This window comes from Micromys minutus (genome assembly GCF_963924665.1).
Source record: "Micromys minutus genome assembly, chromosome: 2".
Lineage (NCBI taxonomy): Eukaryota > Metazoa > Chordata > Mammalia > Rodentia > Muridae > Micromys > Micromys minutus.
In genome coordinates, this window is record NC_137971.1 from 86164707 (window position 1) to 86190348 (window position 25642).

Sequence of the window (25642 nt, forward strand, 5' to 3'; positions counted from 1 at the left end):
CACAAATCTCTCAGATTTAATCCTTATACTTTATTCACAAGCATAAGACAGAATTTATATCAGCCACACATTTTGTCAGCTGTCTTTAATTTTGGTTTTAGGAGACTATATTTTGAAAATGTTCACTTTGGGGATTATCTGAAGGTTTAGTCTGTAAGAGTAGAGCTGGGAAAAACCATGAACAGCATGGGGCAGCAGAGGGCAGCCTAGGGCAGCCTGGGGCAGCATGGGGCAGCATGGGGCAGCCTGGGGCAGCAGAGGGCAGTAGAGGGCAGCAGAGGGCAGCAGAGGGCAGCAGAGGGCAGCCTGGGGCAGCAGAGGGCAACTGGGGCAGCATGGGGCAGCCTGGGGCAGCATGGGGCAGCATGGGGCAGCAGAGGGCAGTAGAGGGCAGCAGAGGGCAGCCTGGGGCAGCCTGGGGCAGCAGAGGGCAGCATGGGGCAGCAGAGGGCAGCAGAGGACAAGCATGCAGAGAGGCCACACCCACTCACCTCCACACAGCAGTTCTCATCCAACAGGATGTCTCCTTTCTTATCTTTCAGATCCTCGCTCACATAGTAGGTAATTATGTTGGGCTTTAATACAAACCAGCGCTCAGTCCAGTTTTTCCGTTTGTGCCCTTTCTTCATCATGTAACCCTATGACAGATTAAACCAAATGGAACATGTGTGTTTTATGTGTAACAGCTGGCAATCCTTTGTCTTATTTACTCGATTATCTGACACCTGGTTCAAAATATACAAATGTCAATGGTTCTCACCTGTGTGGACAATGGACCGCAGTCTCTGAGAATCTGTGATCCAGAGACATGATCCCCAGTGAAATCCACACGACCACACACAAAGGTTTACATGTAAAGTTAGACATTTCAGAGTCTCTGCAAGTAACATACAGATAACAGAACCTTTGGTATTAATAAATAGTGAATTTCCCTACATTGCCTTACCTTTTAAGACATTTATTGAAATATTTATAGGTAAAGAGAAATGTTTGGGATGCACAGCAAAAGGACATAAAGGTAAGTGATATAAGTTAAGCCTTAACTAATGCTTACTGTCGGAAAAAAGAACAAGGACATTAATAGTCACCTACTGAACAAAGAAAGGGCTAAGTATGGAAAACTGAAAGCAGGTTGTTTAATATAATAGTGCAAGATGTTTGAAAGGCCAGCCTCGTCTATACAGTGAGTTCCAGGCCAGCAAGAGCTAGGATGAGATCTTGCCTCAAGTCAGACAGATGTTCTATTTAGTAAGTGTTTAGTTTCCTATATGTATACCAGACACTGTTGGGTGCTGAGGGAAAAAATAGTTGTTAAGATAAATACAACTTGACTATATGAAAGTACCACTTTCTAAGTTCTAGTTCTATAAAAATATGGGAAAATCATGAAGTATTTCTTTTTAAATATAGAAAAATTTTAAGTAAAGCTCACCAAAATCATACACTCCGGACATAATCACTGAATACACGCTGGTGAGCATGCTTCTAGACATGTCTACACATGTGTCATGTTACAAGAGCAGGAGTTACACAAGAGCGCACTGTCCTATGGCCTGTTGTTTCTACTGAACAATAAATACACCATGGGCATCTTTCCACAATTGTGGGTAGAGGATTACATGTGTCATAAGGGTACTTTTTAAAAATCATTTGGAAACTTGATTGAACAGTCCCTTCAAAACTCGTAACTTCTCAATTCTTAACTGTACTTCAAAACTGTGACAGTAAATCTTTAAAACAAGAGCCTAGACTAGAGATATAGCTCAACTGTGAAGCACTTGTCTAGAATAGATAATACCTTGGTTTTAATCCTCAATATCCTAGCAGGGTGGAGAAAATCCTGAAAGTCTAATAAACAAAATAGACAACTTTACTTCTGTTGTAAATCATTAAAGAGCATACATGACTTGTGGAGAGGGAAGGAAGCTATTTGGTTTCTAACATCAGATTCTAAAGATGAGGGAGAGAGTGTCAGGGCCCTCTTACCTGTTTCAATACGTCTAAAATAAGCTCATTGAAGACCTCATTAATGGCCATAGACACTGTCTGGCGATCCATGCCCTTGCTAAACTGTCCGTTTCCAATTAGCTCAATAAGTTCCCAGGCAGAAAGGCCGTCCTTACTGTCATCAAAGTTTATTTTGTAATGTTCAAATTGTTCTTGTTGCCAACCTCCTCCCATAGCTTCTGTAAGTTTCTTAAGCAGGTATTCAATCTGTACAGAAAAAAAAAATTAATTATTTCCTTTTAAAATTTGTCTTTTTTTTTTTTTTTTTCGAGGAAATTGTGTTGGGGTTTTAGTAATTTCTCTAAGTAGCCCTGGCTATCCTAGAACTTGCTGTGTAGACCAGGCTGGCCTTGAACACAGAGGTCCCCACCCTTGACTCCTAAGTGCTGGGATTAAAGGCATTCTCCACCATCACCTAGCTAATTCTTTCCTATTCTTAACACGGGTATTCATTTTTGTTATTCACACTACTGGGTTTAATTCACAACATAGTCTCTATTCTTCCAAAAATTACTTCTTTTAAAAAAAGAAAAGAAACCTCTCTTTGCTAGGGAGAGATGTACCCATGAAAAACACCAATGGTTGCTCTCTGCTGGCGTAGTATGTGAATCAAACTCAACAGCCCACACTTGTATGTATATGCAGCTAAGGGAAGCTACAAATACACCACACACAAACAAATTACTGTCACCTAATTACTCTCTTTGGGTAAATACTTTAATATACCAAGAATATTATCATTTCTTCCTTCTGTTTTGATTTGTTTGTTTATACTGAGACAAGGTCTCATATCGTCCAAACTGAACCAAACTTACTATATGTCACCACCCAGCTCTGCACACGAATCTCACTAAACATTAATGTTAAATCAAATAAACATCTCAAATGCACAACTTATCTCCTTATTCACAGATTCGTGTGTAAACCAGTTACCTCTTTCCTGTTGTCTCCATCCACCAAAACATTGACAGTGTTGTAAATATGACTAGACTCCCAGTCTGAACCAGAAAGCCAGTATTTTTGTAATGGAATGAAAATATTCTAGTTCAATCACAATAGCACCAGATACAGTTTTATAAGGTTTCTGAGTACATATATTTGTTTGTGCTGAGTCAGGTTATAAAATGCTTATCTTCCTATAATGTTGAAATGGGAAAAATAAATATTTAGCTGGGTGTCATGACATACTTAATCACAGCATTGGGAGACTAAGGTTATGTCAGGCCAGTCGGGGCTACATAGTGAAACTGTGTCTCAAAAAAAATTTTTTTTAATTAAAATAAAAAAAGAAAGAATAATAATAAATACAAATTAAAAACCACAGGAAAAAGAAAGACTGTTGTTCCAGATGGTTCACAAATGTGAACCTCCTCCACCCACTTGCTTCAAGCCTCACACGTGACATTTCACCCTCTCTGCAGGCCACACTGTGTTCCCTCACACCGCTCCAGCCAACCCTACAACAGGCGCTGCATTCCCTACATCCTCTCCTGTGCCACTGCACTCAGTATACTGTGTTCCCTTTTCTAATGCCCATTTGCTTCTCCACCCTTTCCTGGATTCTTCACAGGTTCTCCATCTATCTTTGAATTCCCAGAGCTCAGCAGGAGGACCTCAAGTACAGCAGGACTCAGCTGACACCTAAAATGAACAAGCTAGGATCCAATCTCACCGTCTGTGAAATGGGGATAATAACACACATCACAGAGAGGAAAGAAGACATAAGAAAACAGTCGGTACAAAGCCACCCAGCAGCCACATATTGATGTCACTTCCCCTCCATACTGGGTGACATATTACACAATCACTTAAAATTACACTTGAGAAAACATTCACCAAGTATGAAGGCAAAGTTAAGCTGACCCATGGTTTTACCTGCATAAACAGAAAATGCAGACCTTTTGGCAAACGTTTGTCAAAAACACAGAAAACACTTAGCTACAAATAAGACTTGGGGACTAGAGAGATGGCTCAGCAGTTAAGAGCACCAACTGCTCTTCCAGAGGTCCTGAGTTCAAATCCCAGCAACCACATGGTGGCTCACAGCCATCTGTAATGGGATCTGATGCCCTCTTCTGGTGTGTCTGAAGACCACTACAGTGTACTCATATACATTTAATAAATAAATCTTTTTAAAAAAACAGATAAGACGGGGTTCATCTTTCTTTTTTATTCTTTGTATTCCCATTAATGTAATTATAATGCTGTTTGGGAAATAATAAAGTGCAATAAGAAATGAAAAGAAATTCCATTTACTAAGTACCACAAGTTCAAAACCATCACAAGTTTAGCGACAGAAGCTCCTTTGGGATGAACATTAACTGAGGCCTTGAAGCAGCAGCATGAGCAGTGACAGCAAATGCTCTGCATAGAAGAGAAGCACACTCGGGCCCTTCTCTCCTCTTGAAGAGGTGTCGCTTACTGCCTAGCCTCTCTTACTTTTAAGAGGGTGAAGGGCAGTAACAGATGATGGGAAAGAGAAAAAAAAAAATAAAGGGAAAGATGATTAAAGTCAAGATGAGACTAAAAACAAAACATGTATTTGTATACAAATATATGAACACAAAAACCTTTTGATCTTGATGGCAGGAAGATCAAAACCATCCTCAGCTAAATAAGAGAATTCAAGGCCAGCCTGAGCTACATGAGTATTTACCCTGCATTCAGGTAATAAAAGATAGATAAGCAGCTGTCCAAAATGGTATTAACATACATAGACATTCTAATTCTCTAAGGGTGCCCAAAACAAGGCACTGGGCTGCTGATTGTGACTTAGCTCATCAAGGAAATACTACGAGGAAGCACACGTGTGTGGCCATGTATGTGCATAGGATGAAGGACTACAGTGGGTTTTATAGGATGCTGTTGCCATGACATCTGCACAAGTCAGAAGACAGCCTTTGCTTACCCACCACGGTGAGGCCAAGCCCCTTCTAGCTCCAGGTGACCTTTGGTTTGCAACTCAGATTCTCAATTCAATTCTCAAAGCAGCTTCCCAAGTTCTTCTGGAACCTTCCTATAATGGTATCTCTCAAGCCCTGGGAGGCTGACTTTCAGCCCCAGCACCAACAAGCTATTGCTCCCAGTGACTGTGTCTTTCCTGTTGACTTGGGACACATTCATATACACTATAACCAAGGAGCAGAGGACCTTTTAACTGTGCTGGCCAAATAGACACATTCTCACTCTACTATTCAAGTAAAGTAAACAATGAGTCCCGTGTGTGCCAGGGTTGCTTTACAGAGGAGCCTGTACCAACTCTAAGGCTCACTCAGTTCAGGAAGCAGCCTGCTTCCTCCTTCCCAGCAGATTTCACTAAAAATAACAAAGAAGAAACTTCAAGCTGAATGTGATTTTTCTAGGTCTTTGGCTTGAATTTTTATTCTGTCCAATGTTTTCTCTGTCATTAAAGGAGAAACCTACAATTTGCCTCACCTAAGATCTCTTTAAAACTATTTCAAGTTTGAGTTTTCACTGTAGCAAGGCAGTTCTTCCAAGTAAGTGTGTGGCAGACACATCCTGTTTTGTTCTTGGTTCTATGGAAAATGACACTAGTAAAAACTATACTTTATGCTTTACAGGCTTACAGTTCCAGGAATATCACCAGAAAAAAAATGTGGAACCAACTCAAAGGGGTTCACCATCTCTCTACATATGTGCCTACAGAAACACCTTGACTTTACCATATAATTTAAACATTTATTTAACATTTTTGACATTCATTCTGGGTGATGGAAAACATAGTCAAATGAATACTGTAGATGCATTATTCACACAACTGCTGCTGTTGGACAATACTGGCTGAAGCAGAGGAAAAAAAACTTAAATTCTTTGTGTATGATACAGCATATGTCTGATCTCATTGCTTAGGGTTGGAAACAGAAGAAAAGCCACAAGTTTGAGGCCAACCTGGGCTTCACTGTGAAACCATGTCTCAAAAAACAAAATGAGTAACAACAAAAACTGTAAACTTAAAACACAAGTGACCATTATGATAGATGAATTACTAGAAATATAAAAATTATATAGGAGTGGCAGATCAGGAGCACACCTTTAACCCAACCCTCAGGAGGCAGAGGTAGGTGGATCTCTATGAGTTCAAGGCCAGCCAGGAAGAGAGGTCCTGTCTCAAACAAACAAAAGATAAATACATTCTATTTAGGCTTTATGTGATGAGCAGTAAGCTTCTCATAGGTCCATAAGACACTCTGAACTTGTAACACTTTAAAATTCCCAACAAACAAGTAAAACCCACAAAGACATTGCATTTAAGATTTCTTTAAATGTGTGTTTTTATGTTACATTTTCTAAAACTGTATTTCAAAAACAGTTCAAATATATTAGTTTTTATGTTGTTAAATATTTAGAAAGGCAACAAAATTTAATAGGCTCTAATTTCCACAACCTAGTGTGACCCTGAGGTTGCAGTGCTTGGTCAAAGGGCGGATGACTTGCTGAAGTTCATCGTGCCAAGGCCATGGTTAAACCTCAAGAGGCTGACTCAGCAACTGAAGCAATTTCATATTAATCTGCTCCAGTGAGCTCTTATCCACCTCACAGGAATGCTCCTGCCCACAGAAGGATAATCTATAAGGCTAACTCTATTTCTACTTGTTACTAGAAACAGACTTTATCATGTAACTCAGGCAGGCCTCAATCTCTGATCCTCCCACCTCAACCCTCCCTGGTGCTGGAACTACAGCACATGTTCCTAATTCTGAGAAGAATTCTCCATCTCACGAGAAGGCACTCAAGGATGCAAAGCACAGAGTAAGACTACACAAGACATGACAAGGAACACTGTACCAAAGAGTAAGTGACATGTTTGGAGGAGGCCAGAGTGCTCATGTCAGTCTGCAATGATAACGGTAAACATTCAGAAGTCCAGGCTGGGTTCTGGGCTGCAACAAAGACAGCATCAGGCCCATCAAGGCCCACGTGGATCCTGTTGTTCCTCTGGATTATCAAAAAGCTGACCAAAGTAGTGACTCGGTGATAACAAAGCCCCCAAATCAAGAAAGCACTTCTAGTGTCTACAATAAAGTAAGCACGAATCCTTGCTGCTTAATTGTTAATTCTGGAAGGAAGACAAAGTGGCTTTGCAGGTCCACCATGGATAGTAACAGAAGAATCTAAAATGTCAAGGATAAGAGACCCATCCACTTCTAGTTCCAACATACATAGAAACTTGGAATTCTGAGTGTGGCTGCAAAATATCTTCAAAGACCATACTGAAGGCCAGGCATGGTGGCATGCACCTTTAGACCCAGCACTCAGGAAGGCAGAGGCAGGCAGATCTCTGTGAGTTTGAGCCAGCCTGGTCTACACAGTCAGTTCCAAAATAGCCAGGGCTCTGTAGAGAGACCCTGTCTCCAGAAGAGCCCATGTTAGAAACCTTACATGAAGCTGGAGAGATGGTCAGAAACTAAGACCACTGCCCACACCCACCTGGTGGCACACAACTTTCCATAACTCCAGTCCAAGGAAATCCAATACCCTCTTCTGACCTTTAAGGCCACCAGCACATATGGCGCACAGACATATATGCGAACAAAACACCGATACACATTAATAGTAGTAGTAGTAGAAGCAGCAGCAACAGCAGCAGCTGGAGGAGGAATAAATTCTTTTCTAAGGAAAACAGTATGTGCATAGCCCTGAGCAAAGCCATGTCTGTTAAAGGCCTTTCAGGCCACCATTACCCATTCTGGATTATGCTGGGCAGTGCTCTAGAATGTTGCCTTTCATGTCCCCTTTAACTGTCATATACACTTAACACTTAGACATGGTCATATTTAACATCAAGACAGTGTTCCCACTACCATAGAGAAACTTGCCTTTCCCTTGCTCCCAAGGGCTATTGTTAATCCAGAGGCCCCTTCTTACCACTATCTGATTTTTCTGCAATTATATTCTCATAATGCCGCCTCTTATCTCACAGCTTACTCAGTCGGTTCTGCTTCCTTTACCAAATCTACTTCCTCCCGCTGCTATAGAAACAGCCCCAAGGTTTTCCTTGGCCCTTACAACTCCTACTATGGTCACTTCCTCCCTGCCCTAACCCACTCCTGTGGTTTCCCCATGTCTCCCTCTAGCCCTGGCTTCTCACAAGCTCTAGCAGTGTATTTCCACAAGGACATTCTACCTACAACACTAAACTTGCCACACCCATTATCACAACCCATTTGGTGCATGTATCACATGTTCAGGCACTGCATCAAGTGTCTCACATACATCAACTTTTTTAGCCTCACAGGGTACATTGTAGAAAACAGCTGCTATCTCCATTCTAAAGGTGGGGAGACATGGATTGGAAGGTTACTTCATTACTCTGTGAAGTGGTAAAGTAGGGTTTCAAAGACTGCACTTTATAGAAAACACAGTGCTACCTCTAGATGCCCAGGATTGAAATGTGCCTGTACTCCCAATCACCAGGCACTATCAACATGAGTAGACAGGGAACAAGAGGATGGAAATTTTATCTGCTAGTTATGATCTTATCTAGTGCAGACCAGTTAACTGTGTTCTACAGGACTCAGACCCAAAAGTTCAGCCACAGGACTCAATAACATCATAATCACAATTTCATGAATGTAGCTGCCTCATATAGGAAATTGTCATCTTGGCTCAGAAAGACCTATGTCTGGTCAAACCTCTCCTGCATGTCTGGTTTCCAGAAAACTGCATAGGAACCTTACTCCTAATCCCCGAGGACCTCACCAGGGACATTCAGGGACAATAACACAGAACAAAATTACCAGAGGTGCTCTCCTTTGCTTTGAGCAGTCTAGAAAAAGGCATCATCATAGACTTTGAAACTTGAAACTAGAAAATCAGTACCTACTCCTAACACAGCAAGAGAACAGTACTCTGTATCCCACATATTTCCCACAAAGCATCAGCCAGTTCTTCCACAAGTAGACAATTATGTTGTCCCTTGTCCTGAACAAATATTCTTTAGATACCAAGAGGATAGATTTATCTGCAACTACAGCAGTTCCAAGAGGAAGGCTCTCACTGTCCCTGCAAATCTCCAAAGGAAATTTTTTAAAATGTCCCCCAAATCCCTAAGTTGAGCTTTTCTGGATTCAACCTGTTTACCTCTGATCAAAAATCAAAGCAACAAAAAAAAAAAAAAAAGCAAAAACAAATATCAACACTGAATCAACACAAATTTTGCAGGCCAGGTCCTCTAGTGCTCAGACATCTAAAAAGTACCCAAGGCCACACCTTACCTCTTCTGGAACAATTATTAATGGATACTTGTCCTCTGACAAAAAGTTGAAAACGACCCACACTTTAAATGCATCATCTTCTGTAATGAGTAGTGGACTCTTTGTGAGGTTTTTCTTGACACAGAGTGTCCAACACATTCTATTGAATTCAATCTTGTCAAAGTTGTCTTGAACCTAAAAAGGAAAGAGGAAAACTCACAAGCCAGTCCAAAATAAAGCCCCCCCCTCTTTCACTCACTCACTCACTCTCTTTCTCTTTCTCTTTCTCTCTCTCTCTCTCTCTCTCTCTCTCTCTCTCTCTCTCTCTCTCTCTCTCTCACACACACACACACACACACGTAATAAAACAAGACAGGCCTCACTCAAGCGCTCTACTAACCAACAGTCACACCCCACGTGTCTGCTCCTGATACCAACGCTGTCAGTAGCTCAGCTAATAATTGTACTCTGCCTCCGTCCTTGACACTAACCAAGCACAGATTTCTGCCAGAGCTGAGAAAGAAGCACTGTAGGTCACATTCTGATATCTTTTTTACCCCATTTTTATTTATACTGGCAAAGATGAAACCTTGATACAGGAAAACTGCTTAACTGCAATTCTGAGACAGCTGGACCCTCACTCCTGACCCTAACACTCTAAGAGTCAAGTACTGTGCTAGGAAATAAAAGGTGAAGTTGAAGAACTTGATCTATGCGCTTACATAGCTTATCAGAGAAGACATATGAAAGTGGACAGTTGTAATATTAGTATGTAATCAATAGCTTCTCATTCCTCAACAAGAAAAATACATACCATAAGTATTACTTTCCAGAGACAGATACCCACTCAATACTAGCCTGTCTCTCCAAGGAACATAAATACAATTATAATATGGTGTGACAATTATTGTAACCAGAAGTCCACAGGAATGTTGAGTAGCTAATCCAATCTGAATGTGGAGCTATTGATATTTGAGCTGAGGTGTGGCTCAGTGGTGGAATGCTTATGTAACATGTTCAAGGCCTGGGTTTGATCCCCCTACTAAAAAAAAAAAAGTCAAACCAATCTACAATGGGATAAAGCTTGTTCCAGACTGTAGAATAAAATGTCAGAACATCCAGAGATGGCAGCATTCATGGCCAGTTGAAAATATACATGGGTGGATAAATGTAAATGGGAGACTACATGCTGGAAGGTGGTCTTAGAATCCACCTTGTATTCATTTAAACAAAAAGGAAGTTTATTAGGAAAACAATGAATTAACCTCACAGATCCAACATAAGTGAGAAAAAAGAGGCAATGCACCTGTGCCAGTACCAAAGTACAGTAGGAGTCAGAACTTCAGTCCAAGTCAGTCAGAGGAATAGACTAGTGGGGACCCCACAGCCAGTGCAACATGAGACAGCTCCACTGCTGTCCTGGGGCCTCTATGCCACTCATGACAGTGGGTCCCCCCTGAGCCTGGGGCACATTTTCATGTTTTCATGTTCAGGTGTCATGGAGCAGGAAAAATAGTCACCTATACTTTTCTGTATCTCCACTGAGACAGGTCTTGCTCCCCACCAAGAACCTGGGAAATGTCTCACATTGCAGTTCAAAGCCAGCTGACCAAACCTGGCAAATGTGCACGGAAGGAGAGTTCATGGTAAGGAGTCGGGACTTTATCTGTACTGACAGCTGAAGGCTCAGTGGTCTTCATTTTTAAAGTCATAGTCTGTGACAATATGGAAGAGCTAGAGAGCAGGACGACAAGAGCAAAGCATGTTTTATTCATCTTTGGAGAAGCGCTCTGTGTTGTGTCTAATGTGAAGACCCTGCTGGCCTCATGGAGATGCTTCCCTTGATCTTTAACCAGAGTCTGTGGTTGGCAAGCCGGCCTTTGAGAAGCAGAGACGTTCTCTGTATTGTCTTTACCCCACCACTTCCCATGTTCACCACGTAATCAAGTGCCCCTGCTTGACTTGTTTATTTATTTAGCCCACATACCACTTACTGAAGACTTACTTATATGTGAAGGTCAGGAGATATCTTTCAGGAGTCAGTTTTTTCTTTCTACCACATGGATCCTGAGAACAAACTCAGGTTGCCAGACTTGGTGGCACAAGTCATCGACATCCCCAAAGGAACAAAACCCTGAGCACTGTGAACATTAGACAGGCATTTGAACTTATAAAACCAATACATCACCTCTAGCCCTCACTTAGACTAACTTCATATTAATTTTAAGATTTGAACAACATCCCTGCTTTATAGATCAGGAAATAGATTCAGAAAACAGTGAGGTGCTTTTACTCAAGCTTACATGATTGGTTCACATCAGAACTAAGGCTTAAAGGCCAACTCTTTCCACTCTGTCAGAGATAAAGTCCCTGTGTGACACAGGTTATCTGTGCAGAACTACTTCTAACAGCCAGCACCGGGAAACAAAGCACTAAGTGATAGGCCACATGGAAAGGACATGTGTACAAAAGCGTGAATTCCTGCTTTGAGGAACAAAAAGTGATTCCCTGTGTGTGATAACTCACAGGATTCCCCCAGGGAGTGGCTTGATAATGTAAGTGAACAGAGGTCAAATCACAAAGGGCTTTCGATTTTAATAAATAGTACACGGGCTAGTTTAGTACTTTGTAGAAAAGAGAGCATTTGAAGTAGACTTTAAAGTACGTTGAAGGCCAGCTAGATTTCTCAGTGGGTAGGCACGTGCTGCTAAGCCTCACGATGTGAGTTTGGTACCAGGATGCCACTCAGTGGAAACAGAGAACTGACCACTGAGTGGTCCTCAGTCTGTCTGTCACAGATACATTATGGCAAGTGATGTGCACACACACTAAATAAATGTTTTGTCTATTTTTTAAAATCAGGGGCATTGATGAAGACAAGGAAAGGCATCCAAGAGCAGGAGAGGAAATGGCTGGAGCAAAGGTACAGGGGCACTTGGGCTGATCAGCATGAAGATGGCAGCTCAAACACCACCAGAGTAAGCAGAAGTCAAATTTATGCTATGTCCAAGCACAAGAAAAAACAAAGTTTTTTAAAGATAGGACAAGGCTCTGTTTGTGGAGAGCACACTAAACACATTGACATGTTGTGTAGGGGTTTTCAGGAGGTAGAAGGAAGGTGCACAAAACAAGGGAGAAGGGAGGTATTCTGCTGTGGGTATCTTTGAGTTGATATTCTAGAAATACAAATATCCAAAAACAAAGAAGGGGAAAGCAAGCCACAAGAGGTAAACTGGTGAGACAGCAGACAATGGTCCCATGATGGCCACAGACAGAGGATGAAAAGCAAAGATAAGTGGAACCAGAGAAAGAACTTCAAGTTGGGCACAACACACCTGTAATCGCAGCACTTGGGAGGTAGAGGCAGGAGGATCAACAGGTCAATATCATCCTCTACTTGGTGAGTTCAAGACCATCCTGGGTTAAGAACAAAACCATACTGGAAGCGAGATGAGTGTAGTGATATACACCTGCAATCCCAGCAGCTGGGAGGCTTATGCAGAAGAAAAAGAATGAATTTGAGGCCCACATGGAATGCAGGGTGAAGCTGCAGGAAAAATAAGAATAGTGCCATCACATCCAATAGTGTAAACTGAAAGCCTTTCCTCTAAGAGGAGGAATAAGGCAAGGGCATCCACCTGGTTACTTCTTGACATAACATTAGATGTACTAGCCAAAGCAGTAGGGCAAGGAAAACGAGTAAAAAGCACAGAGACTGGAAAGGAACAAGCCAAGGAAGTCTCTGAGTGTGGACGGTGTCCCCTTTTGTGCTGTTGCTAAAACTGAGAAATGGCACAGCTACTGAGAAAAGTGGTACAGACGTTCCTCAAAAATTAAAAACGAAACTACCACATGATCCAGCAATCTCATTATTGGGTAAATATCCAAAAGAACTGGAAACAGGACCTTGAACAGATTCTGTACCTGCACATCCACTGCAGCACTGTTAAACAACAGTCAAGAAGAAATATTCAGAATAGGCAAACCCATGAAGCAGAAAGTAGGTTACTAGTTCACTGGGGACTGGGAAAAGGGAGAACTGAGAATGATATAAACTAGAGGATTCCTCTGAGGGATGATGGGACAGTGACTGTCCTGACAACTACTACGTTGTATACTTTAAGATGGTAAATGTGAGCTAAGCACAGTGGTGCAGAGTAGCACTCACAGGCTAAAGCAAGCAGACGGCTGCAAGTTAAAGGCCAACGTGGGCTGCATGGCAGATACACAGAGCCCAGCCAGAGCTACATGGCAAGATATTATCTCAGAAAAACAAAAGCAAAACTGGGTATCACGGCACATGTCTTTTATCAGAACATTTGTGAAGCAGGGACAGGCTGATTTGTGTGAGTTCACAGACAGCCTGGACTATATAACAAGGTCTGGGCTAACCAGTAAAATCTTGTTTTTTTAAAAACAACAACAACAAAGGTAGGGAGTAGGGACTGAGAAGATGGTTCAGTGGGTGGAGTGTCACACAAGCATAAGGCCCAGAGTTCGAGTCCCCTGAAATTAGCATAAAGCTGGGCGTAGTCATGTGACTATAAATCACAGCACCCTTATATACAGAGAGATGAGAGGCAAAGACATTCATAAGGGAGTTAGCCTAGCAGTGGATAAAGAACAAAGAGATCCTTACTCAAGAAAAGTGGAAAGCAAGAACCCATAGCCCTTCACTCACTCACACACACACACACACACACACACACACACACACACACACACACACACACACACTCAAGAGATCAGTTTGAGCTGTGATGATGTCCAGCATGTCAGAACAACAGAACATGTTTTATATGGTGTGAATTATAACATAATGAAAAAAAATCATATAATGAACCATAAAACCAGAGCAAAGGTGTGAAGCTAGGAAAACACAGAAGGATAAGGGAAGGCTCTGACTGGTCACACACATTTCTACCTGCAAATTCCTCCCTGAATCCAAGCTCTTCATTATTCTAGCCCAGTGGCTCTCGACCTTCCAAATGCAGTGACCCTTCAATGCAGCTCCTCATGTTGTGCTGGCCCCAACCTTACAATTGTTTTGTTGCTACTTTATAACTATAATTTCGCTGTTATAAGTTGTATGTAAACATCTGATATGCAGGATATCTGATGTGGGACCCCAAATGGGTCACAGCCCACAGGTTGAGAACTGCTGCTCTAGTTCAAACCAAAACAAACAACAAACAAACCTCAAATCCTTTCCAATATAGGGCCATGTTGTATTCACATCTGAGTCCCCAGTGTCTAGTACACAGGGTTCATTTGAAGTATGGTGCTTCATGCCTGTAATACCAGAACAGCACTCGTAAGACTGATGCAGGAGGACTGCCATGAATTCAACTTCAGTGTCAACCTAGGCTACAGGATGAGTCAGGCCTGCCTGGGCTCCAGGTTTTTTGTTTTCTTGTTTTTAGAGGTAAGCGTTTACCAGGTGTCAGTCCCTGTACTCAAACTGGACAGCGGTGAGTGTACATTCCAGAGGCTGAGCCAGATCCCAACACCACTGTCAAACAGAGAAGCGGAGAATGCTGTGAACTTCCAGTTCACTCGGAAAGGATCACTACCTAGGAAGTGAGGAGAGGATGAACAAGACTGGCTGTATTCTGAAGTGAAAGCCTGACGAGGGAAGCAGCAAGAGCCTCAGCAATTAAGAGGAACAGAGAAAAGGCCGGAACAGTCACATTGAAGCACAGACCAAAGGTCCACCAATTGATGAAGGTGTGAGCAAACCATGGTATGACTGAGAGGATGAGGAGAGGGAACTGAAGGGAGGAATCTTTCTTTTAAGAACGCTTGCTGCTCTTGCTTCTTGCTAGGAACCCAAATTTAGTCCCCAGTACCCACGTCAGGTGGCTCATTGTTGGTAACACCAAGGCTAAGGTTAGTCTGATCCCTCTGCTGGACTACAAGGGCACTGAAAGCACATGCACGTAGAAATACAGGCACATGTGTGAATGCACACACACACACACAGCTTTTTTAATTTTAAGAATATGTTTCTGACATAAGAATGGAAACAAGAGAAGCAAGCAAGGCAACAGATACAAAAGCTGGACATGGAGAGATTCATTCATAATGAATGGCAAAAACAGGAAATGCAGAGTATAGACTAGTGCTTGCCTAGAACTGTGGGGGGAGATATTATGAATGCTAGTTAAATGAGATTTTTTTTTGGAAGACAATAACCAAAATGTTCTAAAATTGATTATAGTGGTGGTTATACAAAACCAGCCATACTAAAAACCACCAAACTGTAAGGTTAAATAGGAAAACTGCATGGAATGTGAATTTTCTGCCAACAACTTTGCTATATTTAAACATATCATTTCTTTAAACCACACTGCTTTTGCATTTACTAACCACAGTATTTAGAAGCATAAAGTCACTGGTGGCTCTCATCATGAAATGCCTTTTTCACTCAAAAGGGCACCGCCTTCAGTGAGGCACGGTGATGAGTGCCTATGACCACAACCCTAGAGGTGCAGGACAATCAGGAGTGTAGGGTCATCCTGGACAACTGAGTAAGTCTGAGGTCAGACTGGGCTACACAAACTGTTTCAAACTACTTCCTCTCCCTCCAAAAAGAAAGGATTTATAAATATGATGAAAGGTAATTTAGTCATTGTGGTAAATTAAAACTACTTAATTTTCAGGCTGGAGAAATGCCTAAGCAGGAAGTAGAAGCAGGTGGATCTCTGTGAATTTTAGGCCAGCCTGGTCTACAGAGCAAGTTCCAGGACAGTCAGGGCTACACAGAGAAATCTTGTCTCCGAAAATAATAATAACTGATCAATGTCTTTAATTATTCACCATCAAGTAATCCAAGTATAATGTTTTCAAAGAGAAGGAAGATGAGGAAGAGTAGGAAAGGAAAAAGAAGACCTAAAAAACTAACAAAACAAAAAAAAAAAAAAATACAAAGTTAATACCCAGGCAAAATATTTGGTATATAACAAAGAACCAGCTAACCATCCGAAGTCTCAGAAAAACAAAGTAGATTCTGTCAGTGTGACTAACGTCAGGAATGTCTATCTGGCAGTAAATGCAGTTGTCAAATACGAAAGCTCCTTTTCAGAAAGCAGGTTTCAATGTAATGCATTCCAGGGCCAGATTATTCAGAATAAAACTCCCGGGCAATAGCAGAAAATGTAGAGAAAATGACCTATAGACAGAAAGAAACAGTAAGAGAATCTACCTAAAGCACCTGAGACAACTGGATGGGAGCAGAGGTAGTCTGAGATTATTAGAAAGGTTTCAAAGTAACACCACCCCTGCCTTCAATCATCATGGCCCCTATGAAGAAAATAATAATAGCAGTAGTAGTAATAATAATTCTAAAATAATTGAAAAAGAGGATTTAGTCTTTAAAAGTACAGTTAAAAGAACACTACTGGGAGGAGTTAAATGATTTAGGTTCAAATTCTGTTTACAGGCCAGCAAACAAGCCTGAAAACTGAATTCAATCACTGGAGCCCACACAGTGGAAGAAGCTGACTTCTACAAGCTGACCTCTAACCTCCACAAGTATACCCTCTTTGACTTCAGACAGACAATAAAAAATAAATGTAAATTTAAAAGTTGTTATAATCTATTTGCCGCTTATTGACTAAGCTACTTCTGCTCACAGGGTTACCACTGAGATCCAGCAAAGTCACATGAACTAGAATGTACATCTGGTATGGTCAACAGTTCCCAGTTTCACTGCATAAGGAACAGCAATCCTCCTATCATTCCTCACTACTGGCTTTTTTTCTCCTCAAACCATATTTCAAAACAAGATGCTAATCTTTGCTGACTTGCCCCCACTGCATGGAAATCCTGCCGCTTTCCTCGGATGGCAGGGTGGTGTGTCAGCTTCCACTCCAGGTGGCCAGGCATCGAGGAACAGGGCACACTATTCTATGACATCCTCACTGGCCACATGACAAAGCTCTGCTCCAAATGTTGGGGTTTCTCAATTCTGCTATCTGTTGGAGAGTGTTTACTCCTCAGTTGTAGGACTTTAAAGTACCAGACTATGAGAGTGTTTCAGAACTTAAAATGCAAATCTAAAAATATACTACACCAAGGGGAACAAAATACAGTATTAGAGCACAGAATGTCAGAAGATGAGGCCAGTGGACCATGCCTCTGCCACTGACTCAGCCCACGCTAATCCTGGTGCTGGAAAACAAAGCAATTTCCAGACTTCTGAGAATTCCATGGTATGTCTCATAACATCTTAATAACACAAATAATTTCCTTACTGCCTATAATTTCTGTTCATTTTGATTTTAGAAATAGGGCCTCTGTAGTCCAGGCTGGCTTTGAAATTACCCTGTAGCTGAGGGTGACCTTGAATTCCTCATCTTCCTACATCTACCTCACAAATAATAGAATTATAGGCATTTTACAGCCACACAGAAGTACTATCTATAATTTTTAAGATTATGTCTGGACATGGTGGTACATATATATCTTTAATGCCAGCACTCTAAGAGGCAGAGACAGGTGGATGACTGTGAGTTTGAGACCAGCCTGATCTACCTACATAGCAAGTTTTAGGACAGCTAAGCTACATAGAGGGACCTTGTCTCAAAAAAAAAGCTTTTGCTATAGAGAGTTGTTCAAACATACCTTAGGGCATGCAACCCTTTAATACAGATAGTTCCACACACTATAGTGACCCCACACATACACCATAAAATTCTTTGTTGCTACTTTATATCTATAATTCTGCTACTCTTATGAATCATAATGTAAATATATGATATGCAGGATACCTATTATGGGACCTCTAAGGGATCATGACCCGCAGGTTGAAAACCACTGCCTTAGGGTGTGGCTGTGACACCACTCCCATAGAGGATTAATTTAGGAGAGATGGTCCATCCTGATGTAGGTGGTACCATTCCTCTGGCTTTAGAATTAGGCTTAGTAAAAAGGGAAAAAAGAGGAGAAAATGGCCCTCTAATCTGCTTCCCAGTCTGGTCTGCCCAGATGTGAGTGAGCAGCTTCCTCCCACTACTGCCACAGCCACTAGCCCCTCCTACTGCTAACCTTCCCCATCAGGTCGTGATGAACTATGCCACATTAAACCAGGAGCCACCTTAGAATAAGTCTACGATGCAGTTGGCTGTGTGGTATCTACCCAGTAACAATAATCACCCCCTCAACTAATCCCGTCTGACTCCACACACTCATTCTCTGACAACCACTGCCAGCACCGAAGAGCCCTGGTTTCCGGGATACATAAAGCACCCTGAGAGAAGATGGACACAGAGTAACACAAACACATTTTTAATTTCAAAGAAGGAACCAACCTGGTGATATCAGATGGAAAGAAGCCTCAGCCTTCTTCCTATCTCCTGAGGCCTCAGCACTCAGCTTCTGTTTTGTTTTTCGAGACAGGGTTTCTCTGTGTAGTGTCTGGCTGTTCTGAAATCCAGAGATACACCTACCTCTGCCAGAGTTCTGGCACTACCATCGTGTCTGGCTTCATATCTAGCTTCTTAATGTGCTCACCAATAAGGGCTGCCTTGACCCACTTGATTCACAAAAGCAAAAAAAGGGGGGGGGGGTTGTAGGTGAGAAGGGTTAGCATCATACCTTTTCCAAAATGAACTTGTTTAAATACGGCATGTATCCCTGATTGGAGACAGGCCCCTCATCGTCATCCCTAAAGTGCTCCTCAAGGGCAACAGGGTCGTGTGGAACCTTCAGCACCGTGCACAGGTTATGGGAAAGGACCTAAGGAAGGAAAAATAATAATGTAAAGACACCCTCTTACTACCATGTAACACTTAGCCATGTGAGCACAACATACTGTAAAAGTGAAAGAAGACGGTAAGATCTACCAAACACAGGGTGTGACTAAGGGTTTTCCATTCCTCTTTTCCAAGATGCGCTTCACTTTAATCAAGCTTCTATACTACCTGCTCACTATGAACCAGGCTGCACGATGGTCTGAGGACAAATACTCCCTGTCGATTTTTATTAATTAGTCCACATTAAGGAGGAAAGGGGAGCAGGCACAATAAAATACATTCAAAATTAAACTCTCCACTTGTCAAGCAGCTCGGGCATGAGAATTTGTTTACAAAAACTAGCAAATGTTGTAAAGCCTTTTAGAGAAGGTACTTGACCTAGACAAGACAGCTGCTCTGGACTCAGCATTTCCCATTTATTAGAAAGAACCATAGTAATATATAAATACATCAAATATTAATTTTTAATCTTTAAGTGTACTAATATGTCTAAATTGACTTTAGGTAAGTTTGGCATCAGCATAAAGACACAAGACAGTCATAGCACATCTATAATCCCAGCACTTAGCCCTTGAGAAGTTCCAACAGAAGAGTGTGAGTTCGTAGTCAGACAGGGCAACAAGTTTCAGGCCAGACTGGCACATACATCTCTAGTCTCAAAACCAAAAAGGATAGTTATTCACAGATACACAAGAAAAGAAAGGCTAGGAGCTGGAGATACACCACAGTGATAGAATGCTTGCCTAGTGTGAGGAGGCCCTGGATTACATCCGAGGGGGAGGGGGAGGGGGGAAAGGGAGGAGAACTATTATGCCAGAGCACACACAGGAAGGACTGTTGCTGTGGTACAGTAACCCAAGTGCACACTTAAGCACTCAATCAGTAAACTCAGCTGTTCAAGGTTTAAATTAAATTAAAACTGAGCAACTCCCATTTCTCGTAAACACTCTGAACAGGTCACATTACAAAGACAAGGCTGTGGTAGCTACTCTTCCACATTCTATGAACATGGTTGTGCACTTCAGTCCTTTAGTACCAGAGAAAGGTGGATTTTGAGTTCAAGGTCACCCAGGACTATGCAAGGGAGGGAGCCACATTCATCTACATAGGCATCTTCAATTTCATTAAGGAAGTCAACTTCTGTATTCACCTATTTCAGTTAGGATTTTTTTTTAAGATAAAAAGTTTTAATCTATAAAAAGAATATTTGCATATCTCCTTTCTATACTGGTTTTGTTTCTCAAAGCTTCATCTGTGTGGAGATCCTCTGTACACGCTCTATCAATTTTAAGGAAGTCAATTTACTAATCATAAGTGCAGAATGCAGACTTTTACCAGCCTCACAAAGCAGGCTGTGTGGCTGTGCTCCTCAGACCCTATACTTGGCCAGTGGAGCCTCTAAGAACACGGTAGAAATGTCATGAAACCTTGCACACCATAGTCAGCAAAATCCTAAATATATTATTTCTTCAATCTACCAAGAATATCCTAAATTACCCCAAAGAGGTTTTGTAAGGATTGATTTCAAGGCTGTAAAGTGCTTAAAAATGACAAACAAAAGTTCTCATATCAGGCTCAAAGGCCATCCAAACATAAAAGTCATTAGGGACTTTACCAAGTAAAAATCCCCAATCACTGGTTAAATTATAGCATGTCTATAAAAGTTTAAAATCATGATGAAGCTCTCTGTGTACTGATAGGGAAATAACTCCAGGATAAACTACATTTTTAAAGGGTATATGATATTCAAGTGTCACAAGATAAATGAAAAGGGAAGAAAAATAAATTCCTAAGGAATACACAAGAAACAATTAACAGTGAGGGAAAGGATTTGGTTGATGGGAGGCCAGGGACAGAAGACAGGACTCACACAGCTCCTTAAAAAAAAAGTCATTTGCTTTTGTTATCTGGTTTATTGTTTCCTGTTCTTCGACTTGAACCCAAGGCTTTATACATGGTTAGGCAAGCACTCTACCTCTAACTACACCCTACTCTACACCTCTCCTTTTGCAAAGTGCAAAAAAAAAGAAGAAGGGGATGGGGGAGAAAGAGAGAGAAAGATCATGCATGGCCTTGGAGATGGTGCTCCATTGGCCTCCACATCTGCGCGCGTGCGCACACATGCACGCACACACACACACAAAAGCACATATACACTTTATCTAAAATTTCTTTTCAAAAGAAAAATTTCTGATGCCCAAAATATAAGCTGGTAAAGCCAGTTGGCAGCACTCACTTTTAATCCCAGAACTCAGGAGGCAGAGAAGGACTTAAGAATCTCCATAAGTTCCAGGCCAGCCTGGTCAACAGAATAAATTCCAAGACAGTCAGGGATACACAGAGAAACCATGTCTTGATTAAAAAGGGGCTGGGGAGAAGGAGATGGGTAAGTTTCATAAACCTCCACAGCAACCTAGGCCTTTTAGAGCAGATCCACATCATTCACTTTAGATCCTGCAAGGAAAGTAGCTACCTTTACAGATGAAGATGCTCATGTGCAGGTTAGAAAATATGCCCCAAAATCAATCTTTCATGTCAGGAACTGGAATTAGAACCCAAGCTGCACTCTCGGGATTCTTTCGTTGTTGTACCACCTTCCCTCGGCTGGTAGACTGACTGCCTTGCCTAGGAAATGGTCACCAAAGACACGTGTGCAGGCTGTGTCTAGGCTGCAAGGATGGGTAGTGCTCCCTTAGTCGTTCTCAGAACCAGTCTTGTGTAGAAACCCTCTTCTCTCAGCACAGGCCTATGAGGAAACCACTACCAGAAGCATTAGCCCTTTCTCCACATGAGAAAGCAGAAAAACAGATCAAACAAAAGCAATCAAAAGCAAAAAAGACTACAAGTCCCTAATTTGTAAAAGGATTGCCATGAGCTGCTCCTATTAGAGTCTTTACAAGTTGCTTGAAAAGCTGAACTTGTCCCTACTTCAAATGCCTGCTCCCCCAAAGGCCATTCTTTTAGCACCCACATGATTGCTAAGCAACTCTGCTCCCAGTCCTCTGGTCTAAAGAATAAATCATTGTTACACAAGAAAATATCCACATCCATGCCAGAAACTCATCTCTCTACGCCCTTCATGGCAGCCTGCTGCTGGCCCGTAGGGACTCTCTGCTCTGACACTGATTCCCTGTTCGGGTGGCTGCTGTGCGCGCGCGCGCGCGCGCACACACACACACACACACACACAGGAGGGAGGACTACTGAATGTTCACCCTCCCAAAGATGTAGAGATTCTAAAGGGTTCTTTGAAATGTGCCCGAGTCACACTCCGCTTCCCTTTACAGGATGTACGCAATAGGCAAGATTCAACACTGAGAAAAGGGGGTGGAGACCTCTATTCCAAACACTTGCCCGAAATGGCACAATTACAGAACTGTAATTCATGAGGGATCTTTTTTAAAACATGAAAATTCCTGTCTGACTTATAAAGTTTCAAGCTAATGGCAAGTTACCAAAAAATTCTTCCTAACAAAGAGTCAGAATGACCAATTTCCTACCTCGACTATGCCCTGCCTTAAAGGCATTGTCTACTAAAAGTTCTGTCCACTTTCCACATGGAGTCATTTTCCTTTCTGCCAACAGTCTTTCCTCCTGCTTTTACCTGCTGTGTCTTACCCGCTTCTTTTAAATTATCTTCATTCTACTTAGCCTCAAAAAAACAAACAAACAAACAAAAAAAAAAAAACCCCAAAAAACAAAAAAACCACCTTAGTCCAATCCAAGTATAAACAATTACCATCCTAGATACCTTTGCCAAATAAATTTCCAGGGGCTACTTACATTGTCTGAAGGTCACTAACAGCTTACAGAATTAGAAGCCAGTGAAACACCCGAACTACACACACAAGTCTTCCCACAGGCCATCTCACTTTACCTTTCCTGCCTCGGTTTCTCCTGTGACTTTGCACAAACACCACAAACCCAGCCAAGCAAGTTCACTCACCAGATCTCAGGCAAACCCTGCAGCTCCCCTTCCCTGAGTGAGGTTCCTAAATCCCCAAACAAAAGTCTCTCCTCAAGCTGGGTGCCCCAAGACACCTATAATTCTTGCACTACACTGCTCCATAAGCTCTGGTCACACAAACTCAGATATTCTGAGAGCAGAGCCACCATCTTACCTCACTGCGAACCCACAGTACATGCTGACCAATATCCACAAAGCTTTCAGTAGCAGAGTAAGTTCTTTCTAAAATGCGTCTTAATAGTAAAGCTCTTAATATTTTAATAATATAATCATTTTAAAGTCCACTCTTTCTGTTTTGGTTTGATTTGTGTTTGAGTCTGGGTCTTGCTGTGCAGACCTTGAACTCCTGGCAATCCTGCTGCCTCGTCTCTTAAGTGCTGGTATTAAGAGGTGTAAGCCACCTCATTCAGCTTTCTAATTCTTTATATCATAGACAAGAAAGACTACGGCCCAAGACTTGACCTAAGTCACCCAGTGATGAGCAACAAAGAAGGGAGTAGAACCCAAGTCTCCCAACTGTCCCTCAGTGATGACCTAGACTAGAAACAGGCCTTCAACCCACCGCCCCCTTCAGCACAGGTCATTCATTCTTCATAAGTTTGAGGAAATAATTCACCAGCACCCTGCTTACCAGGGCACTACACAGCAGTTATTCCACCCCCAGTGCCAGTGGGATCTCAGACCCCTACCTGAGGTTGAGGAAGAAAGCTCTGCTTGCTACTGTCTTCTCTGTGCTGGAGAATGACAAGGATGGAGCTAAGGGAGGACCCTAACCCAGAGAGACAGAGTAAGGCAAGGTGTAAACTATGAATGTACCACAGGATCTCACAGTAAACTAAAAAAGCCTTTCATTTTTTGGTAAATTAATCAACTTCCCCCAGGAACTTACCAGAAAACACTAGTAAATTTCATCTCGTAAGTTTTAAAATTTCCCTTCCAGAAAAAAAGATACCCAAGCAAACAAAAAGGTCAATGCCACAACATCCAAACCACTCTTAGAAATAAAAAATAGAAATAGAAACATATAATAGGAAAATGAGCAAAAAAACATGGATAGAAGGCTGATAAAGAAGACTAAAATATAAGAAGTTCAGTTCAACAGGACAACTGAAGCCTAAAGTATGTGGGATTTTTGGTATGTCTTACCATCTCTCCACATTTTAAATTTTTTATTACATTATTTAATGTATGTGTTGGGGTGGAGACAGGGGCAGAGGGTATGCATGTCACAGCACACATGGAAGTTTCACCATGTGGGTCCCAGAGATCGAACCAGATGTCAGGCTTGACCGCATCCTCACTGTCTCATCGTATTCCTCTCTGCATTTTACCATTTACTGAGGGAAGGGGAAGCACATGTGTACCACGGTGGAAGTATAGGGGTCAGAAGTTCTCTCCTTTCCATCCTGTGTTTTCCAGGGAGCATTCCAAGGACTGAAACAAAGTCATCAGTACTGGCAGCAAGCGTCTCCCTCCGCCCACCGCGTATTTCACCAGCCCTCATCTGTCTGCATTTAAGAGAATTTTTAAACATGGTGTGTTTGGCTAGCAGTTTTACAAGGAAACTCCACTGACAGAGTTGTAGCTGAGTGTGGTGTGGCATGCCGCTTTAACCCCAGCACTCAGAAGACAGAGGCCCTGCATGTCTGAGCTCCAGGCCACCCAGGGCCACCTGGCGAGACCCTGACTCAAAAAGAAGCCCTAAACTATAAACTATATATAATACGTAGAGATCATCCTCTGAATTGCTTCTTGTTTTGTTGTTTGTTGTTTTTGGACAGGTTATTGTTGCTGTTCTTATTCTTGTTGGGTTTTTGGACAGTTGGTTTGTTTTTTCTTTTGTTTTTGAGACAAGGTCTTTTTTTAAAGCCCAGGCTTGCCAAGGATGAGTATGAACTCCTGATCCTTCTACCTCTACCACCAAATACTGTGATTACAGGACTGTGCTTGCCACCATACCCAGCCACGTTCCTTAGTTCTGTATGTTCTACAAAGATTAACTTCTACCCTATTCTTTACTTGAAAAAATTGAATCAGTAACAAAAAAATGATAGGAAAAGATACCTAACCTTACTAATATAAATAAATAAGCTGCCTTTTTACTGAGTAACACTGATACTTGAGCAACTACCATAGCATCTACTGCTTATAGACTCAGTGCTGGAGAAAGCAGAGCCACTCTCCTGACTACAGCATGACCGACAGGTGGGAATAGACGATTATTTGAACAGGGACAACATAGAAGTGACCTATGCACTGTAGCATGTTTGGCAATGTGTTTGAAGGAAAACAAAAACATCTAAAAATTCTATGAATGAAAAACAGTAATATAAAACATAACACATTAACACTATGAAACAGTTCAAAAGTGTTACTGAAAGGTAATCCCAACACAACGCTATAAAGGGAGATCACAAAAGCACATGAAATATGATCCTACTCACATCAAAGCATATACGTTTGTCTCAAATTACACACACACACATACACTCATGCACACACACCTGCATATCAGCACACACATATGTATTCAAGAATAGGAGTATTAAGAAAGATAATCACTGAAGCCAGACACGGCAGTGTACACCTGTAATCTGGCACTGAGGAGGCTGAAAAAGAAGGACTGCCAAGAGTTTAAGATCAGTCTTGATCCCATAATGAACTCCAGGTTAAAGAGTGACTTCCTGTTTCAAAGAAAG

At 41.8% G+C, this 25642-nt stretch overlaps 1 protein-coding gene across 1 annotated transcript in view; it reads right to left on the reverse strand.

Annotated features, from left to right (window-relative positions):
- Positions 1 to 25642, reverse strand: part of SWAP70 (switching B cell complex subunit SWAP70) — a 56207-nt gene that overhangs the window by 17753 nt on the left and 12812 nt on the right. Inside the window, exons 2-5 of the mRNA XM_080912018.1 lie at positions 18819 to 18959; positions 9243 to 9416; positions 1987 to 2214; positions 492 to 638 (exon numbers count right to left, since the gene is read on the reverse strand). Coding sequence (XP_080768144.1) covers positions 492 to 638; positions 1987 to 2214; positions 9243 to 9416; positions 18819 to 18959 — 690 coding nt within the window. The remainder of the gene's footprint in view (positions 1 to 491; positions 639 to 1986; positions 2215 to 9242; positions 9417 to 18818; positions 18960 to 25642) is intronic.